The sequence below is a fragment of the Cucurbita pepo genome, chromosome 1 (genome assembly GCF_057944985.1).
Source record: "Cucurbita pepo subsp. pepo isolate OVF chromosome 1, ASM5794498v1, whole genome shotgun sequence".
NCBI lineage: Eukaryota > Viridiplantae > Streptophyta > Magnoliopsida > Cucurbitales > Cucurbitaceae > Cucurbita > Cucurbita pepo.
Genome location: NC_141798.1, coordinates 9808478 through 9828518, shown reverse-complemented (window position 1 = coordinate 9828518; position 20041 = coordinate 9808478). Strand labels below are relative to the sequence as shown.

The following is a 20041-nucleotide window of genomic DNA, read 5'->3' as shown; positions in this document are numbered from 1 at the left end:
TGTGCGCTTCATAAATAATCCTCTTCTTCAAATTTGGTTAGGATGTTCTGCCTAACCATGTGGTTTTGGAAGAGAAATAACTGTAATAAAAAAACAAACAATGGAGAAACGACTTGTCGTCTTTAAACACAAACGTTATATTTGAATGACAATCTTTTGCGCTCGAGATTGTATTCGACCAAGAAGTTCACATGCGCCAAGTTTCCAAAAATGGCAAAATTCGCCGACGGTGCTAAAGCCAAACAAGCCACATTATCTGCCACCATTGCAAATGTATTCAACGGTAACAATTTCACGTCGGTGCCGCCAGCAAAACGCGTCGTAATGACCGGAATATTCAAATCATCAACACTACGCGGGGCGAAGCAGAGATCCAAAACCCCAATCGAATCATCTACTCGCTTCGCTTTAACAACACGCGCCAACGTCGTAGCGACACTTTTGTACAAATTCCGGGGCAGAATCGTCAATATTTGACATGTCGTTCGCGGCCTCTAACCACTTGTTTGCAACGGACATTGCTTCGAGAGTTAGGTAATAGAAGGTATCGGGTTCTTTTAACACGAGAGGGGTAGAAACGACTTTTCGCCCTGAAACAATGGCCTTTTTGCCGAAGCTTATTTTGCCTATTACATTTTTGTCATTGAAGAAGGTCGGCAAGCAATACGAGAACCGTCGTTTGACGGCGGCCATTTTGCTCATTTGAGAGATCAAAGTGAGAGCACCGCCGCAGAGTTCGATAATTCCTGAGGTATCTCGGTTGAAATTGCGGCCGTTCACATAGCCACATCCAATAACTATCTTGTTGAGTTTGAAGGATCGAATAGTAATAGTAATTTTCTCAGTTGCCAGGTCACCATAAGTAAAGGATGACGAGTATACAGTTGTCAAATATTTTTAAATACCCACCAAAATGCATACGTAAAGGTACATATGACGTGTATGTACAGTTTGAGGGTGTTTTTGACACGTCCTTCTTCCGGGTCCAACCCAAATGATAGGGATAGGGATTGGATTAAGGGACAAGTGGATGGTTCCATAAACATAGGAAATAGAGAAAAACATTGTATAAATGAAGAGAGAGAGAAAGAAGAGGAAAGATGAGGAGGTGATATCGGCGCGAGTATTGCGGTTGGAACTGTGTCCTCACAACAGTACCACATTTTTTTTAACTAACTTTTTCCTTTTTTAAAAGAAATGCATAGCGTACCACACACCTCAAAACTCCCCCATTGCTACCATGATAATAAGACTCCCAAACCCCACACCTCCCAGAGGGCACACAGATTAACCCAAGTTCGATAGGGAAGAAAGCAATTAAACCAACCCAAAATCAAAGGGAAAAATCAAAGGAGAGATCAAAGAAGAGTAAATAAGTTCACACATATTTCCCATTATTTCTCACTAATTTTGTGTTGTGGCCTCTGGCTTGGATTCTCCTAAGGCAGAGTTGTCTCTGCCTTAGCCATTAGCCATTAACCAAATTCATCCACCACCACCATGGTGTTCCAAGATTTCGACCAAATCTCTGAACGCCGACGACTTGAGAGGGCACGTAAATTCCGACAGAGAGTCATTATAACCGTGGTGTTAGCCACCGTGATCATCCTCCTCATAGGCGCCGCCGTCTTCATCCAGGTCTCCCCTGCTCCCTCCTCCTCCTCCAAAACCTCCAACAAAGATGCAAAATCCAAGAAACATCCCAAGTCCAACGCCGACACCAACGCCGACACCGACTCCAAGGATGCGTCCAGTGCTGAGAAAATGATTGTGATGATATGCAATTCCACAGACTATAAAGAGAAATGCGAGAGCATTTTGAAGGACGGGTTGAAGGCGAACTCCAAATCCTCTGACCCCAAAGAGCTGATTAAGCTGGCTATCACCGCCGCGGCGGCTGAGGTCAAATCCGCTTTGAAAAAGGCCACTAACTTGAAATTCGCGACGCCGGAGGAGAAGGGTGCGTTCGAGGACTGTAAGGTTTTGATGGAAGACGCGGTGGAGGAATTAGAGATGTCTATGACGGCGGTGAGTAAGAAGAATCAGGGGAAGCTGACGGAGAAAGCGACGCCGGATTTGAATAACTGGCTGAGTGCGGTTATGTCGTATCATGAGACTTGTGTTGATGGGTTCCCTGATGGGTCTAAGATGAAGCACGAAATGGAGAAGATTGGGAAGAGTGGGAAGGAATTGACGAGTAATTCCTTGGCCATGATATCGCAGGTGGCTACGTTCTTCTCTAAGTTTGAGTCTGAGGGGCCTGGGGAGGGTGCTGCAACGCGACGTCGTTTAATGGACCAGGATGAACTTCCAAGCTGGATGGATAGCAATGAGCGGAGGATGTTGAAGAGCGCTACGGCTGGGGATAAGCCTACGCCTAACGTTGTGGTTGCCCAAGATGGGTCTGGCAATTTTAAAACTATTAATGAAGCCTTGGCTGCCATGCCTGCCAAGTATGATGGACGGTATGTCATCCATCAATTACTAAATCCAAATCTCTTATCGGGTTAACACTACGCAATGGTATGATATGATAATAAAAACCGATGATCATTTTCTAAACCAGCTAAATCCTCGACAATCCTTTAATTATAGAGCCTCCCTTAGGCCTATGAAGCCCTCGAACAACCATCCCTGTATGACCACCAAGTTTGAACAGCCCTTGAGACCTATGGATCCCTCGAACAACCCCTTTAATCGAGCCCTATGGATCCCTCGAACAACCCCTTTAATCGAGCCCTATGGATCCCTCGAACAACCCCTTTAATCGAGCCCTATGGATCCCTCGAACAACCCCTTTAATCGAGCCTCAACTCTTTTGCTAAAGTCCTCTACCAAAGTACACCATTTGTCTTTGGAGTCCTTGAATAACCTAAGGAGCCCTCGAACAGCCTACCCCTTTGTTTGCCCTTTATACTTCAGTTAAGGGCATGGCTCTAATACTATATTATGAATCACAAGATGATACCATTAGCCATTTATTAGCACATAATGCATAACAAAAAGCAAATCTTTTTCAGGTACGTAATCTATCTAAAGGAAGGAATCTACGAGGAGGCAGTGGTGATCACCAAAAAGATGGTAAATGTGACAATGTACGGAGATGGGTCACAAAAGAGCATGATAAGTGGAAACAAGAACTTCGCAGATGGAGTTAGAACTTTCCAAACCGCATCTTTCGGTAAGCTACAAATCCAATACTCAAAACGCTAAACAAATCCTTCTCTGCCCTCCTTTACTATTGTAATCCATCTCCATGCAGTGGCACTTGGAGACGGCTTCTTCGCACAAGCCATAGGGTTCAGAAACACAGCAGGTCCAGAGAAGCACCAAGCCGTAGCAGCAAGAGTCCAAGCAGACCGAGCCATATTCCTAAACTGCCGCTTCGACGGGTACCAAGACACGCTCTACGCACAAGCCCACCGCCAATTCTACAGAAGCTGTCTAATAACAGGCACCATCGACTTCATCTTCGGAGACGCAGCCGCCATTTTCCAAAACTGCAACATGATGGTGAAAAAGCCGTTAGACAAGCAACAGAACATAGTGACAGCACAGGGCAGAAGCGACAGGCACGAAACCACAGCCATAGTGCTGCAAAGGTGCAAGATTTTACCGGACAAGACACTGGAGGCAGTGAAGTCGCAGTTCAAAAGCTACTTGGGGAGGCCGTGGAAGGAGTACTCAAGAACGATTGTAATGGAGTCCACAATTGAGGACATAATTCACCCGGATGGGTGGTTGGCTTGGGAAGGGGATTTTGCGCTGAAGACGTTGTACTATGCGGAGTTTAACAACGATGGGCCTGGGGCTAAGACCGAGGGCAGGGTGAAGTGGCCTGGGCATAAGGTGATTGATAAGGAGGAGGCTGCGAAGTTTACGATAGGAAGTTTTCTAGAGGTGGATTGGATCCAGAGCACGTCGGCTCCAGTTCATGTCGGCCTATTTTGATATGAACACACAAACAAAATCCTTTTTTTTTTTTTTTTTTTTTTTTTTTTTTTTTTTTTTTGAACTTCAAAATTTTTTCTACCTGTCATATTGCATGCATTCCTCTTAATTTTTTTTTTTTTTAAATTCTTTTTTCTATTTATTTCTATTTATACATTTACTTGTGTACTCATAATACCTATACCACACCCATATACTCAAACAAAACTAGAGATTTCTTGGTAATTTGAAAACTAAGTTTTTTCTTGTATATTTTCTTTTGTAATTGTTTTTGATTAGGAATAATATGCATGTCGACAGGTTGTTACAATTTTTTTTTTTAATAAGACTGTATCTCTTATTATCAACCCTTATATCTCCTCCAATTTTATTATAATTGTTAGTAGCTATTATCTTCCGTGATTTTTTTATTATAAATAATTTTCAGATGTACTCCACTCACAACAACAAAAAGAATGGAAAAGCATAATGCTTAAATTATTTTATTCAAACATTTTGTACTTAAATCAAGGTCATATCCGATAGAATCTTGAAGTGTCAAACAAAGTTGTAATATTAAATATTAATTTATATTAAATATTAATTAAAATTCTTTAATTTGAATATATTCTACTTTATATTTATTATATATCAGGTATTAATTTGAACCCACCAACTTTTTTTTTTTTTTCTTTCAATTAAATTGATTTTTTTAGTATTACTCAGAGATAGCTATGGGATCTTAAGAATCTATATCTACAATCTTCTATTAGTAAAATTAATTAATTAATTAAAATATTTAATTAATCAATTTAATTCATTAACTATAAGTCTTTACCATATACTTCAAGTTGCACTCTTATGCTGGTAAGAAAGATCGTGCTCATTGAGATAGTCATTATAAATAACAAACATATTTCGATCTTAAAAGTCATTATTATCTATTGCAAATAAAAGAACAAACTCTATTGACAGGAGTTCATAACTCGCCTATAATTAAGATTGAGTCATATGTGATAATTTTATGAAATATTAATTTTCTCCCTTAACAAATTTATAGAAAGAAATTAAATATTTTGTGGTCCAGTCTTACACAAACCTATTGTATTAGATACCCCACTCACATGTCTTATATGAACTATTATTTATGAAAAATATTAGATTGTCAGTGTAATCTTGAACCATATACGCATGACATTAGAAAATGATGTTCAAGTAATGATCTGAAGGGGTTATAGTATACGAATATTGTTAGATGTTTTATTTTGATAACACTATTGATACAACCATCTTTGTAATTATTACAAATGATTTGATCAAAATTATTATTAAAAATTGGACACGAGTTTAAGATAAAAATTTCACCAAACAAAACAAAATATTTAGAAAGAATGAAAAGTAAGTTAATAATAATAATAAAAAAAAAAAGAAAGAATTAACAGAAAATAAAATAAGATTTAATAGCATTATGCGTATAATGAAGCGTGCCCGCTCCATCGGTGAGTGTGTGAGTGAGTGGACGAATGGCAATGCCACTCACATTCCTATTTTAAAACCTTTCTCTCACCTCAAATATCAAATTTAAAGTAGCCGTTACTCTTTTTTCTCTCTCTCTATATTCATCTCGAAGCGCCCACTCACAGATTCTCTCCTCTCCCGTTTTGCACTAAATGCTCTCACTCCATCTTCCGCCTCGCCTTCTCCTTCGTTTCAGTTCTTTCTTCTCCCATTATCTCCTCTGTAACCGCTCCTTCTCTTACTTTGCTTCTTTTTCTATAACCAGAATGATTCATGAGCTTACTATATGATTCGCGACTTATGTTCATTTTTCCCTCTTTGATTCTTGCTTTTTCTCGCCAATTTTGATGAGACTTCAAGAATTTTCAAGATTCCGCGTTCGTAATTTTACTTTTGATGCCTAACTTCACTCGATTTTAATCAATTCCGTGTACTGAGTGTTAAATGTTGGTATTCTTGGGGGATAATTTGTCTGCTAATTGAAAAACTTGAGTAATTATTGCTTAATTGTTGTGTTGTTAGCCATAGGGCTCACGAGCAACGAAGGAGATGGTTAGAACGCCAGCCACGCCGTTGTCCAAAATTCAGAGGACCCCTTCTACGACTCCAGGGGGTCCGAGAACTCGTGAGGAGAAGATACTAGTCACTGTACGTGTAAGGCCTCTCAACCGGAGAGAGCAAGCCATGTACGATCTCATTGCATGGGATTGCTTGGATGAACATACCATTGTGTTCAAGAATCCCAATCATGAGAGGCCTGTAAATCCATACTGCTTTGGTATGTTCGTGAGATTAACTGTTGAACTTTTTTCTGCTGTTCATGTTCTTCCTTTGTTATATTTGATAAAGTAATGAAATCAAAGGAGATTTGAAAGCTCAATTTCCTTGTATGCAAAATATTTTCTGGAGATTTTGATAGCTTTTTTTCCCTTCTTATACGCGACAGATAAAGTTTTTGATCCTACATGCTCTACTCAACGGGTGTATGAAGAGGGTGCGAGAGATGTTGCTTTATCTGCTCTTACAGGAATGAATGGTAACAACGAATTTGCACCATGCTGCGGCTCATTTGCAATATACAACCTTTTTGTGAATGAGCTTTTGTTCTGAATGTTACCCACTGTTACTAAATTCTTATTTTCCTGCAGCCACAATTTTTGCATATGGACAGACCAGCAGTGGTAAGACATTTACCATGAGAGGCATTACTGAGAACGCTGTCAATGACATATTTGTACACATCAAGAATGTGAGCTATCTAAAGCTTTATATATGTTTTTTCTACTTTATCCCGTATTGTTCACTGGATCATGTTATATTTCATTTAATCTTTTCTATTTCATATTGTAGACACCAGAGAGAAATTTTCTTCTAAAATTTTCAGCTCTGGAAATATATAACGAGACTGTTGTTGACCTTTTGAATAGCAAAACTGGATCTCTTCGTCTCTTGGATGACCCTGAGGTATTGTTAACGAGTCCTCCTTATGAGTTGACCTTTACCCAGCCATATTTAGTACAGATAAAACATTTCCTTTTTTAAATACAGAAAGGAACCACTGTGGAAAAATTGGTAGAAGAAATTGTCAAGGACAACGAACACCTTAGGCAATTAATTGGAATATGTGAAGGTAATCATCTTTGTTATTATTATTTTTCTTCATGTTGTATGTTATCTTCATTTTGATCACTTTTGATAGCGATTTCATGGTTTTGTATTCAGTTAAAATACTTTTAATGATTTTGTTTTAACAATGTTGTCTCTACAGCCCAAAGGCAAGTTGGCGAAACTGCTCTCAATGATAAAAGCTCACGATCACATCAGATTATCAGGCTGGTAAGCTCCAAAATATGTTAATGATGCGAATAAAATAAATAATGTGATTTACCTATTGAATGTGGAATCGTATTTCTCCTTAATAGGGGTTTTTAACCACAAAAAAAGCGACGGTGGTGAAACAACCTCACCCCCATATAATTAGCCCACCTTATCCAAAAGGAAAGGCACTAGGATTTTGACCTTTAGGGTAAGCTTAGATATGACAAAGGAAGGGATACCTACTAAACAAGCTCATCTTTTGAGTTTAACTTCATCCCAATCGGTCCCTGCTAATAAGCAGTTCTTGTTAATTTTAAGGCCCAAAGTTAACTAGAAGCATGTAGTAGTATTGGTGGCTTACAATTTGGAATACTCTTCCCTCCCGTAACAGTAAGCTGTAAAGGAGAGATGTGATCACTATCTATTTTAAAAGACACAATAGATAGTCGAAGGTTTTGTTTGTGGTTGTGCCCTTTCACTCTCATAGTATGGAAGGGGAGTGAGTTCACGAGATGAGGGGAGAAGTTATGAGGACCTTCTTTTCAAGAGATTGTGTTCTCTAGTAGGTCAATTTCTTTCCCATAACATAGTTTACATGGTTGGAAAGAAATAGGAACAAGGATAGATGGTTCAGTATTGGTGAGAAGATTTTTAGATTTTGACACATTTTATTTCTTCTCTTAGCTCTTGGTTCAAATTTATTTTGTACTACTATCTTTTCTTATACCCGTTTCTTAAAGTTTTTTGTTCTCCCCTGTTAATTTGAGCCTTTCTTTTTATATGGGCCTCTGTTCTTTAAGCTCTGTTCTTTTATTTGTATTAATTAACGCTGGTTTCCACTAATAAAAAGTTCCTAAGAGGCTGGACTTATCTATTCATAGAGTCGATCAGTGTTCCAAACAGAATGAAAGTGCATTACTTTCCCCAAACGAGAGAGAGAGAGAGAGAGAGAGAGAGAGGAAAAGAATAGAAAAGTAGAGTCAACTTGAGTTACGTGTTTAATCATGCATTTGTCACCTAACTTTATCCTTGGCGATACCCATTCCTTAAGTTCAGCTTGGTAAATTAGAAGCCTAACTCAAAAGATCTCTAACAAGAGAACCTTGGAATTGAATCTGTATTTTGTAGCGATCTTATTCATTGTTTGCCTTACTATTGTTACATATTCCCCAAGTTCCACTCTGTTTGCAGTTAGTAAAGTGGCTACGAAACATGGGTTCATGTTGATCGTATATGTTCTCCATCAAGCAATTCATATACTTGTTAGTTAGGATTTTGTATTCTTTTGGATTTGTTTGATAGTAAGGTAGGTTAGGTAACACTATGAGCTAGGATCAACGATCAGGTCAAGTCAGTATAGTGTTGGATATCCTCATGGGAATTAGTAATTGCATGGGAGCTCTAGAAATTGCGAGGCCCAGTTCAATTGCAAGCCTATCTTTTTTGTTGCAAAACTTGAGCTGGCCCATATCTAAAGGAATTAACCTACCCTCCATTCTTTTCAATTTAAACATCTTCAAGATTGGAATTAACGTGAGATTTTTTTTTTGGAAGGGGGATATCTAAGATGAAGCGTTATTATCATGATATTCTTCTACAAATTTCTTCCTAAATTATTTTGCATGTAACAAATTTTCTAATGGGTCCGTAAAAGAACAGAAAATTTTCATTGGTTTGACTTTGAGGATTGTTTTGATGCTCCAGACATGGCTAAGAAGCTAACATTTTTAGTGGGAAAATTTTCCAACCATCGAAAGAAATGACTTTTTCTTTTTTGTTTCTCCTAGAAAAACTTGATGATGTGGTAAGATTTTAGTTTTCCTTTTTTTGGCATAAATTTATATTAATCTTGGTTAAATCCTTGAATAATTCCTTTTAGTTTCCAATTTGGATTTTAGTTTTCTTTTTTCTTTTAATTTTCTATTTTAATTCCTAGTTCTTTACCCTAGTTTGTTTCTAATAAAGACTTGATTCTTGGAGAATTCCCTCCTTTAAAATCCCAAAAATGCTCACACCATATTTGATCTCTCTCATTATTATTCTTCCCACATTACGTATTGCTCATGTTATTACCAGCAGTTTTAAGTGATTGTTTTGTGCCCCAGTCCCACAAGTCTGAATTTCGATAATACTCAGGCTTCTCAAAGAGATTGATTAAGTTGCAAGAATTCTCTCCTTTTCCTGCTCAAGTTCTGCCCTTTGACCACTTAAGAAATCTTGTTCTTGATCTTTTCCGATGAGGCGTTATTACCTGTAAAAACTTTAAGTTTCCTGCTCTACATCTCAATATAAGAAATTTATTGATATGGTGGGAGTACATGCCTCCTTGTTCTTACAAGTCCTAAACTCATTCTCTCTGAGATTGGAGGGGAGTAAGTGAGATTGATTGATTGTTTAATTTTTATCTGCTAGTGGTGGGCTTGAGCTGTTACACCTTATCTCTCCATTTGACTAATGTGAGTTTTGAGATATTAAACATTTGTTGTCTATGGACATATTTCTCAAACTATAGTGTGTCTTTCTAGATTTCTTCACTCATGATTGGTCGTATATCATACCATATGTATATAAAAGATTTGACAAGTACGTAAGTTTTGAGGTATTAAACATTTGTTGAACATGGACTTTCTAGATTTATTCACTCATTATTGTCTTGTATCGTACTATATATATACACACACTATATAGATTCTTATATAGAATATCTTATATATTTTGTTTAGATTCATATGGTCTCTTCTCTTGGTAATAACCCCCACTTTCTTTTCCTCTCTTTTCAGACCATTGAAAGTAGCCTCCGGGAAGCTACAAATTGTGTGAAATCTTTCATAGCAAGTTTGGTATGTTGGCCATTACTTTCCTCTCTTTCTTATCACATAGAAGACTATTTATGGTAGCTGGAACTATAATTTTCAGAACCTTGTGGACCTTGCTGGAAGTGAACGTGTTTCTCAAACTAGTGCAGATGGTACAAGATTGAAGGAAGGTAGCCACATCAACCGTAGTTTATTGACACTTACAACTGTCATTAGAAAGCTAAGGTAAAAGCCAATTCAATCTAATTTAATTTCATTCCTTTAATAAACTGAAGAGTTAAAGGTAAAGTTTTGACAATTTATTACATCGTGATTCCACATCCAACTTGAAGTATTTGCTCTTGCTAGTTATAGGGTTAACTTGTTCAACTGGAATTTTAGGGTTGCTCTGATTTTCTCCTAGGAGTTGTTTGTAACATTGCTTTTACTTCTTCATAATATTGATTAATTTTGTTTCCTTGAAAAAGAAGACCGGTTGTCGATAAGGTTGGCATCGATAAGGTTGTCTCAGTTGCATACAGTAGTACAAGATGTTTTAATTTACTTTTCTTTTTCCCCCTCTGAGAATATGGGTTCTTTTATGGAGGGTGGAAAATAAGAAAGTATACTGCAGTAAAAAAAAAAAAAAAAAAAAAAAAAAAAAAATCAAACAGTTTTCTCAGATTTCTATCTTCAAAAAGTTGGAAAGCCTCCTTTTAATTATAGGGTAAGGAAATTATATGGTTTTTTCTTCTCTCTTTGTAATGCTGGGCAAAAGATGGCTACAATACCATATGGGGATTAAAGAAGGTGCATGAATATTGTTCACTTTGGGGAGGGAGTGGACGACAGGAAAGTATATTGCAGTAAAAGACAGTGTATTCCTTTACTTCTTTTGTTGTTAGGAAAAGTAATTATGTAGTTCAATCTTCTCTTCTCTTTTTGCAGTGGTGGGAGAAGAGGTGGCCACATACCATATAGGGATTCAAAACTTACACGAATATTGCAGTCCTCACTTGGGGGAAATGCTCGTACAGCAATTATTTGTACCATGAGCCCAGCTTTAAGTCATGTGGAGCAAACAAGGAATACACTTTCGTTTGCAACTAGTGCAAAGGAAGTTACCAATAATGCCCAAGTAAACATGGTATGTAAAAATATTAAATTGTACTTCAAATACCGTAAGATTTTGTCGTAATTTTTTATTACAATGTTATTGTTAGTTTTATTTTGTTAGTCTCATTAGTAGCTTATTTGGAAAATTTTGAGGTCTCTCTAAAAGTCTCGTAGCAATATTTAGACTCAAGTTAAGACGAATGCCCTTGCATATAGGATCCCATGTCCCCGCAATCAATGAGTTTTTGTGAAGAATCAAGAGCTACCTTTGATTATTGTAGTTACTGTATTGAAATTACCTTTTCCCCCTTAAATAAAAGATAGCTTTTCAACTTTTCATTGATAATATGAGACGGAAATGTTCTGGAAGGAAAAAAAAAAAGAAAAAGAAAACTCTCTGGAGAGTGAGATAAAAAGGGGAAGGGAAAAAGAAAAGAAGAAGAAACTCAACATGGAGCATTACTACAACCATTAAAAAAAAACCAAAAAACAAAAAGCCAGAAAGCTTAGGCTTGAATAACGATTTGGTTTTTAGTTTCTAGTTTCTGACAATTAAGTTTATAAACACTACTTCTACCCATAAGTTTATATATGTGGTTATCTAGTTCTACTAATGTTTGCAAAAACTAAGTCAAGTTTAAAAATTAAACAAAAAGTAGTTCTTAATTTTAGAATTTGACTAGGAATTCACGTATTTTTTTAAGAAAAGTAAAAATCATAATTGAGAAATTGGTGGAAAGTAAGCGTAAATTTTAAACATAGAACACTAAAAATCAAAATTGTTAGCAAACCAGGCCTATAGAATCCAGAGACAGCAGCACCAAGAAACCATATTTCCACCTGAACAACCAAATATATAAACAAAAAGAACTCCCAGTCAATGAAGCCACCCATTAAAAGAATAAGAGAACAAAAGCAGGGTCACAAACTTTTGTCTACAGTTGATGAAGTGAAATTTGAACCGTCTTTGGAAGTATGTGTTAGTCTTGAATATGGAAACTTCGAGTGTGCAGAATTAAGAGTACATGCTACAAGATCTCTAGAAACCTCGGATGTACAAACACTAGTGTAAGACAGACACTGTCTAATTCAACCTATTTTTATATAAAATAAAAACTCTGTTCCCAATTGTGTTTGTTCACGCTTCCTTGTCCTCCTAATTTTAAACAGTGTTGTTGAAGGTATCCATTATCTTAGTATCAGTGGATAAAACATAGTTCAGGTTTCAAATATCATTGCTATTTCAACCATTTTCTCAATCTCTTCTGAAATATTTATAAAATGTCGGTAACTTGGAGTCTAATAATGTTGTCACTACCAACATTTTCAACCCCTGCATATCCTTCTTTGCACGGAATATAACTATCTCTCTCTGATATTAGATCTTTGGTTTCTTTGCATAAAAGATATTGTATTGATATTGGAACTTGAAAAAACCCCGGAATGGTTAGGTTGTCAAAGGCATTCATGCAATAAAGAATTTAAAGATGAATTTGGCTTGATCGATTTACTACTTGTTTCAATCATCCTCTTTCTAGGTTGTCTCAGACAACAGATTATTGAAACATTTGCAAAGTGAAGTCGCCAGACTTGAGGCTGAACTCAAAAGTCCAGAGGTGTCTTCTACGTGTTTACAGTCTTTACTACTGGAAAAGGATAAAAAGATTCAGCAGGTATCACATTGAAAAAACTTTTCACATACAACTTATTAAATGTTTTAGTTTCCATGCGTGTCCAATGGCCGTTCCCTGACAGACTGCCATTGTGATTGGATAGCTGTAATTATACAGCCGCAGAACTATTATTAGATTGAGTTTTTATTTCTTGCTCATTGAGAGCCCAGCTTTTGAGCGTTTCCATTCTAGTAAAATAATCCTAAACTTGTCTGTTCTTTCGTTGGGTCTAAAGACCTGAATTTTTCGTGTCTCTGTATAATTATTGTAATAAGAAAATCTCTTTCGTAGATGGAGAAAGAAATAAAGGAGCTAAGGTGTCAACTTGAACAAGAAAAAAAAGTATATGGGGAACCGAAGGTACATTATTTTGAGGTTTATAATATTCACCGTTATTATTGATATTTTTAATCATTGACTTGTTGACTTTTGCAGGGAATAGATGAATGTAGGCCTTCTCATGTAGTTAGGTGCCTATCGTTTCGAGGAGATGATGATCGAACTCCCACTAAAATTCCTCCAGGATCCAAGCTAAGAAGTGTAGTAGTAGGAAGGAAAGGAGCTTTGAGGCGATCAATACCGTCAATAGATCCATGCATTATTGTGCATGAAATCAGAAAGCTAGAACACTGTCAGAGGCAGCTTGGTGAGGAAGCAAATCGAGCCCTTGACGTGTTGCATAGGGAGGTTGCTTCCCATAAACTGGGAAGTCAAGAAGCCTCTGAAACTATTGCTAAGATGCTATCCGAAATCAAGGACATGCATGTTTTAATCTCCATTCCTCAAGAAACCATTGCTGGAGATAAGACAAACCTGATGGAAGAGATACTTCGTTTTAAATCTGAAGGAACTGCAATTGAATCTCTTGAAAAGAAGCTTGAGAATGTTCAGAAATCTATTGACAATTTGGTCTCGTCTTATCCAAGTCCAAACGACGAGGATACACCGGAGTTGAAGAACCAGCATAAAAGGAAAAAAGTACTTCCTTTTGCATTGAATAACGGTACAAACATGCATCAAATTATTCGATCCCCATGCTCTCCTATGTCTTCTTCCCGTAGTGTAACGAAGTATGAAACAGAGAACAGGGTTCCTTGTAAAGTGACTTCGGCTCTTGATGAACGTTCAAGGACGCGCAAAATTACACCAAACTGTGATGAAAACTGCAGAAATGTATCAAGGGATAGTACTCCCCTATCACAGCAATCTAACTCAGTTAATGTGAAAAAAATGCAGAGAATGTTCAAGACTGCTGCTGAGGAGAATATACGGAGTATAAGAGCTTATGTTACTGAGTTAAAAGAACGGGTGGCAAAACTACAGTATCAGAAGCAACTGCTGGTTTGCCAGGTATATAAATTGCTCAGATTCTTTTTTGTCTCATTATATTAGTCATGTACATCGCGATAACTTGAGAATACAGTATCAGTTAAGCGTGTAAAGAAATCAGCCAGTTGCCAGTTATAGGCAGCTACAGCTAAGTCCATGTTATAGCTAGTATAAATTGCAGCAGGGTGTTAAGCACACCCCGAAAAGGCACAGTGAAAAATATAGGAAAATATAAGCAATCAGTAATCAAGGGGATAGACATAAGTCTATGCTATACAGCTAATATAAATTATAGCAGGGATAATTCAAACACGAGGAAAAAGATAGTGTGATAAATAGGAAAATATAGGCTACACTTCCAACACAACTTTGACATAGAATTTTGACTAACCAAATGTAGCCATCAACCCTCCTTTTGTGACCTCCCTTTCTCACCAAAACAATCCTCTCTCTTTACGGATCCTAGGATTTTTTTGAAAGAGATACAGAAGTGAAGTAGAATAACTGCACAAAGCATACTAAATTGGGATGCGTTTGCTTCCCATAGAGAAGTAGGCTTTCCTCAAATGGCTCCTCTAGAAGTTTAGTGGGCTTTGTAAAACAGTCTTTAGTGAACATGTAAAATTTAACCAGCTACACTCACCAGGCTCCAAAAGTAGGGAATCTTAGGATTATAGGAACCCAATTATAAGCCAATATTCTAGAAGGGACAAGAAAGGGAATTCATCCTCTGCAAGTTAGTTACGCAAGGGAGGGCTGTGTAAGGAGGGGAACACTATTGGAATGTGGGTAGTATATATATAAGGTGGCTAGGCAAGTAGATATGTTTATGCGTTTTGTGTGTTTGCTTTAGCAAAATAGGAGGGGAGAGAGAGAAAGAGTTTAGCAGCCCTCTCTCCCCTCCAATTGGTCGGGGGTTTTGTATTGCCTTAGGCATTTCTTTCCTCTTAATGTCAACATCATCCGGAGATGCTGATATTAAGAGGAAAGTAGATATGTTTCGAGTTGTCTGTTTGCTTCAGCAAAATCGGAGGGGAGAGAGAGAGAGTTTACCAGCCCTCTCGGGCTCCAATTGGTTGGGAGTTTTGTAAAGCCTTAGGCATTTCTTTCTTCTTAATATCAACATCATCCGGAGATAACTTGCATATTGGTATTGGATAAGTTCGTCCTAGTAAATTTGTAAAAATGACTTAGAAGAGACGCAAAGAATGTTTGGATATGACCAATCAAGAAATTAAAAGTATCGAGAAGAATGTTGAGAAATTTCCAGTGATGGAAAACAATTTTTCATCGTTGAAAAAAAAAATGGTGGAATGCCTCAATGTTCAAGCAGATGAAGCCAAGCAAAATGTGGATGAAACCAAAAAAGATGTTCGCGAATGTGGTCATTGAGATATCATTGTTGAGTACAACGAGGATAAGAACTTCATTTTCAACTATTATTGAAGGCTCTGGTCATAAGCAAAATGAAAGGAAAAACTCTACTGAGACATTGGGGAGAAAAGGAATGGAAAAACTCTAGTGTGAGACATTGGGACAAACTCCTGATGAAATGCAGAAAACATAAGAAGGAACAGAGGATCATAGTACACTTAAGAGAGTCGAAATGCATAGGTTTGGAGGAGATGACTAAGGTTCGTAGCTTTTCAAGGATGACAGATATTTCCAAATGCATAAGCTCACTTATTCTGAGAAATTACCAGATACAGTTGTGATTTTTGGAGGTGTCACATTATACTAGTATTGAGAATTGGAGGGATGAGAACCCTTGTAGAACTAGAATGATTTGGAAATATGTTTGTTGACACATCAAAGAAAGGAAGTGTGCGAGGAAGGTTCCTAACCATAAAATAGGAAATAATATTGGAGTACTGAAACACATTTGAAGGCACCACGTTTTCACTTGATAGACAAATCATTGGAAAATGCTTTTTTGAATGGATTGGATCCGGTAGTTAGGGATGAGGTTATGTGTTGGCAACCCCTTGGGATTCATATGATTGAGACAACTTGTGGAAATCATGAACAGATTGGAGGCCGGAAAACATATCGCACTCCCTAATACCAGGGCTCAATTGGCCAACCCTAAGCCCACCACACATCCATTAAAGAGAGTAGTTAGGCCTCCTATGACCTTAGAATTAGCCCACCACAAACATTCCTTAACAAATAACCCACCACAAACATTCCTTAACAAATAACCAACTACGAAGTGATGATAGGAACTGGTGTCGCAGTAAAAGGCAATGGGTTGGTAGCACAATTTGTGAAAACTTTCTAACCTTAGAATTAGGGGGTGTAGATGTCAGTCTAGGGATGTAGTGGCTTCTCACACATTGGGTGTACTGAGGTCATCTCTAACGATGAAGGTTATTTATTTGGGGGCCACGTAAAGTGATGCTAAAAGGTAATCCAAGATTGACCAAGGCCTACGTGACCTTAAAAAACACGGGGCCGTAATGACCATAGATTCTTAGTGGAATTCAGGGCACTTGTCATCGCTCCCCAATATCATCACTTCCTAATCCCATGAGTTGTAGATAATGGTAGCCTATGAAAATTTTTACTAACAATTAAGTGATCAGGGACTTTACTGATGTTTTTCAATTGCCTAGTGATTCACCACACAACACGATCTCCAGTTATTGGAAGGAACTGCTCTTATGAATACATCCTTACCGTCATCCTCATTACAGAAGGATAAATTTGAACACTTAATGAATAAAATGTTGATAGTGAGAATTATTTGGTCGAGTATAATCCTACATTCTAGCCCTGTGTTGCTTGTCAAAAAGAAGGTTGGTGGATGGTTATAGTACCAGATAAGTTCTCAATTCTGGTTATTGATGAGTTGCAAGGATCTCCAATCTACTCCAACATCAGATCTGAAATCAGGCTACCATCAAATTCGAATACATGAGAACGACATAACCAAAATTGCATTCAGAACCCATGAAGAAGGCCCTTATGAATTTTTGGCTATGACCTTCGATCCCACACTGGCCCATTCACATTTCAATCTCTTAGCAATTGCATATTCTGCCCTTTTGTCCATGACATCATCCTTGTTGAGTTGTATTCCAATGGGACCAAGTATCAGTTTGCCAACGAGAATATTGAATACTTGGGCCATTGGGTTTCAGCTGAGGGAGTTCAAGCAGACCCAAAAAGGATTTGTGCCTTAATCAAATGGCCGATACCACAGAACAGACGTGAGTTGAGAGGCTTTCTGGGATTCATAGGGTACTATAGGTGGTTTGTGGAAAATTTAGAATGCACATTAGCTCCCCTATCCTAATTGTTGAAAGCAAACCAATTGTGTGGACTGAAGAAGCAACAGAGGCCTTCGAGAGACTAAAGAATTCCATTATTAGATTCCAAATTTTGATCAGCCATTCATAGTGGAGACGGACGCCTTGGGAGTTGGTTTGGGAGCAGTATTTATCACAAAACCAGAATCTCCAACTACTAGGTACAACCTCCATTCCAGTTTTCTGTGTATCTTAGCTTAAAAAAGCTTTGGGCGATTCACAATTTGTGCAGTAGGGTCCTTCCATACTTAATGATGACTATGAAGGCTAATGGATCCAAATGATATTTTTGGCTATCGAAAGACTTGCATGCACACTAGAACGACTCAATTACTTGTGAGCTGGAAAGACTTGCATGCCCATGAAGCTACTTGGGAGCGGCTACATGACTTCTGACGCCAGTTGTTGCCTATTGGCTCCAACTACCAGGTACATCCTCCATTAATCCATTTCTATATATCTCAGCTTAAAAAAGCTTTGGGTGATGCTCAATCCATGCAGTAAGGACCTCTCGTACTTAATGATGACTATGAATGGCTACTGTAACCAGATGATATTTCGGATCATCGAAAGAATGCGCACATTGGAACGACTGAATTACTTGCGAGCTTAGAAGACTTATGTGCTCATGAAACTACTTGGGTGCAGCCAGTTCTTGAGGTGTATCTCCTTGGGGTGACAAAGTTACTTTGACCCCGGGGTGATGTTAGATTAGACCCCCAATTACCATCCAATATTCCAGAAGGGTCAAGAAGGGGAATTCCTCCTCTGCAAGTTAGTTACCTAGGGGAAAGCTGTGTAAGGAGGGAACCATTAGTGGAATATGGATAGTATATATATACGGATATTAGGAAAGATAGGTTCATGGTTTTTGTGTGTTTTCTTTTGCAAAATAAGAGGGGAGAGAGTTTACCAGCTTGCAGAGAGAATACCTTGTAGATCAGAATACCTTGCAGATCAGAATACCTTTATTATAACATACATCGTAGAGAGAATACGCCAATAATGATAAAGACAAAACCCCAAACTGACTTCCCCAATTTCTAAGCTTAACCTTGTTACTATTAGAATGTGCAAAGAGCACTTCTTTCCTGTCCCATGAGCCTCTGACAGCAACTTAACAAATTGAAGTATGTTATAATAAAGGTTGAATAGAAGGTCCTCATCCCCAAAGTAGTAAAGTTTGTTCTGACAACCCCATTCATGGTAATTTTTCATCCAAAGATATATCGTGTCCCAAAAATGAGTTAGAATGGCAGTTTACAAATGTCTACAGAATGGCGTTGACAATTTGAATTTAACCTTACATAGGCCAGCTGATATTTTATTCTTTCTTCCCTATATGTACGTGTATATGTATTTATCATTTATTTATTACGAACCAGAAATGAGACAATTTTCTTCTTACATATATTTTATTTACATGCTTATTGAACATATGTATAGGTATTGGATCTGGAGAAAAATGAGAATGGAACTGAAGCGGCAATGGACACAATTGAACATACTCCAGTTTCTTGGCATACTATATTTGAAGATCAGAGAAAGCAAATCATCATGTTATGGCATCTTTGCCATGTTTCCCTTGTACATCGGACACAGTTTTACTTGCTGTTTAAAGGAGACCCATCTGATCAAATTTATATGGAAGTTGAATGGAGAAGATTAACATGGTTGGAGCAACACTTAGCGGAGCTTGGAAATGCGAGTCCAGCACTTTTAGGCGATGAACCTGCAAGCTCTGTTTATGCAAGGTATAAGCTCTGTAACTTGAGATGAGATGAGATGTTTCTTAAGCTTTCATTTGAATACAAACAACAATAATGACGGTTGCAATGCTGCGCAGTGTCAAGGCTCTGAAGCAAGAAAGGGAGTATCTTGCGAAGAGGGTGAGCTCTAAGCTAACAGCAGAGGAAAGAGAAATGTTGTATGTGAAATGGGAAGTTCCACAAGTTGGAAAACAGAGAAGGCTGCAGCTAGTCAACAAGTTATGGACAGATCCCCTTAACATGAAACACATACAGGACAGTGCAAAAATTGTTGCAAAGCTAGTTGGGTTCTGTGAATCAGGGGAACATGTTAGCAAGGAGATGTTTCAACTTAACTTTGTTTGTCCTTCCGATAGGAAGACTTGGATGGGCTGGAATCTAATCTCAAATCTGTTAAATCTATAATATGATCTTTGTATATGCTAAGATACTGCCTTGATGAGCTCTTTGCTATGAAATGTTCAACCCTCTGAAACTTCTAGTGGGAGCTGTGGTAAGAAATGAACTAACCTAGATTATGTATAAATTTTCTCCCAAGTTGTGCAAATGGCCATTTTTGCTGTTGATAAGCTTTTTTTGCTGTTGATGAGCTTTTTTCGCTGTTGCTGATGTAATCAGTTAATGCAAGGTAAGAGTCTGAATAATTAAAGAACTCTAATATTCTTCAACTAATTCATGTAAACCTTGCATCAAATTTTCTTGAATTATGTAAAAATTACACTCGATGCTAGTTTCCGTATGAAAATTTGTCCCATTATTTTCTTGAATAACCTCTCTACTTC

General features: G+C 37.6%; 3 protein-coding genes across 5 annotated transcripts; 2 read left to right on the top strand and 1 right to left on the bottom strand.

The window, feature by feature from the left end:
- Positions 1-122: 122 nt before the first annotated feature.
- On the bottom strand, positions 123-693 carry LOC147794654 (aspartic proteinase CDR1-like). The gene is made up of 2 exons (XM_087128194.1): positions 500-693; positions 123-438 (listed from the first exon to the last, which is right to left on the bottom strand). The coding sequence occupies exons 1-2, from the start codon at positions 691-693 to the stop codon at positions 123-125; spliced, it is 510 nt and encodes a 169-aa protein (XP_086984320.1).
- Positions 694-1251: 558 nt separating this feature from the next.
- LOC111793019 (putative pectinesterase/pectinesterase inhibitor 45) lies at positions 1252-4201 on the top strand. The gene is made up of 3 exons (XM_023674693.2): positions 1252-2465; positions 3021-3181; positions 3263-4201. The coding sequence occupies exons 1-3, from the start codon at positions 1501-1503 to the stop codon at positions 3949-3951; spliced, it is 1815 nt and encodes a 604-aa protein (XP_023530461.2). The 5' UTR covers positions 1252-1500; the 3' UTR covers positions 3952-4201.
- A 1309-nt stretch (positions 4202-5510) lies between these two features.
- Positions 5511-20018, top strand: TES (ATP binding microtubule motor family protein). Of its 3 annotated transcripts, none has more exons than XM_023674425.2 (15): positions 5511-5670; positions 5971-6226; positions 6395-6484; positions 6597-6697; positions 6799-6912; positions 6997-7078; positions 7217-7284; positions 10047-10106; positions 10183-10307; positions 11010-11208; positions 12716-12850; positions 13142-13210; positions 13286-14200; positions 18937-19244; positions 19337-20018. In XM_023674425.2, the coding sequence occupies exons 2-15, from the start codon at positions 5998-6000 to the stop codon at positions 19662-19664; spliced, it is 2823 nt and encodes a 940-aa protein (XP_023530193.2). In that variant the 5' UTR covers positions 5511-5670; positions 5971-5997; the 3' UTR covers positions 19665-20018. The 3 variants fall into 3 exon arrangements, with proteins under 3 accessions (XP_023530193.2, XP_023530202.2, XP_086982491.1); XM_023674434.2 differs by having other exon boundaries at positions 5538-5825; XM_087126365.1 differs by having other exon boundaries at positions 5538-5894.
- The last annotated feature ends 23 nt before the right edge of the window (positions 20019-20041 follow it).

Coding starts and splice junctions, on each gene's coding strand:
- LOC147794654 (XM_087128194.1), bottom strand. CDS start 693: ATGGCCGCCGTCAAACGACGGTTCTCGTATTGCTTGCCGACCTTCTTC. Junction 439..499: donor ATGTCCGTTGCAAACAAGTG/GTTAGAGGCCGC, acceptor TTTGTACAAAAG/TGTCGCTACGACGTTGGCGC.
- LOC111793019 (XM_023674693.2), top strand. CDS start 1,501: ATGGTGTTCCAAGATTTCGACCAAATCTCTGAACGCCGACGACTTGAG. Junction 2,466..3,020: donor CCTGCCAAGTATGATGGACG/GTATGTCATCCA, acceptor AATCTTTTTCAG/GTACGTAATCTATCTAAAGG. Junction 3,182..3,262: donor TTTCCAAACCGCATCTTTCG/GTAAGCTACAAA, acceptor ATCTCCATGCAG/TGGCACTTGGAGACGGCTTC.
- TES (XM_023674425.2), top strand. CDS start 5,998: ATGGTTAGAACGCCAGCCACGCCGTTGTCCAAAATTCAGAGGACCCCT. Junction 10,308..11,009: donor ACTGTCATTAGAAAGCTAAG/GTAAAAGCCAAT, acceptor CTCTTTTTGCAG/TGGTGGGAGAAGAGGTGGCC. Junction 13,211..13,285: donor AAGTATATGGGGAACCGAAG/GTACATTATTTT, acceptor TGACTTTTGCAG/GGAATAGATGAATGTAGGCC.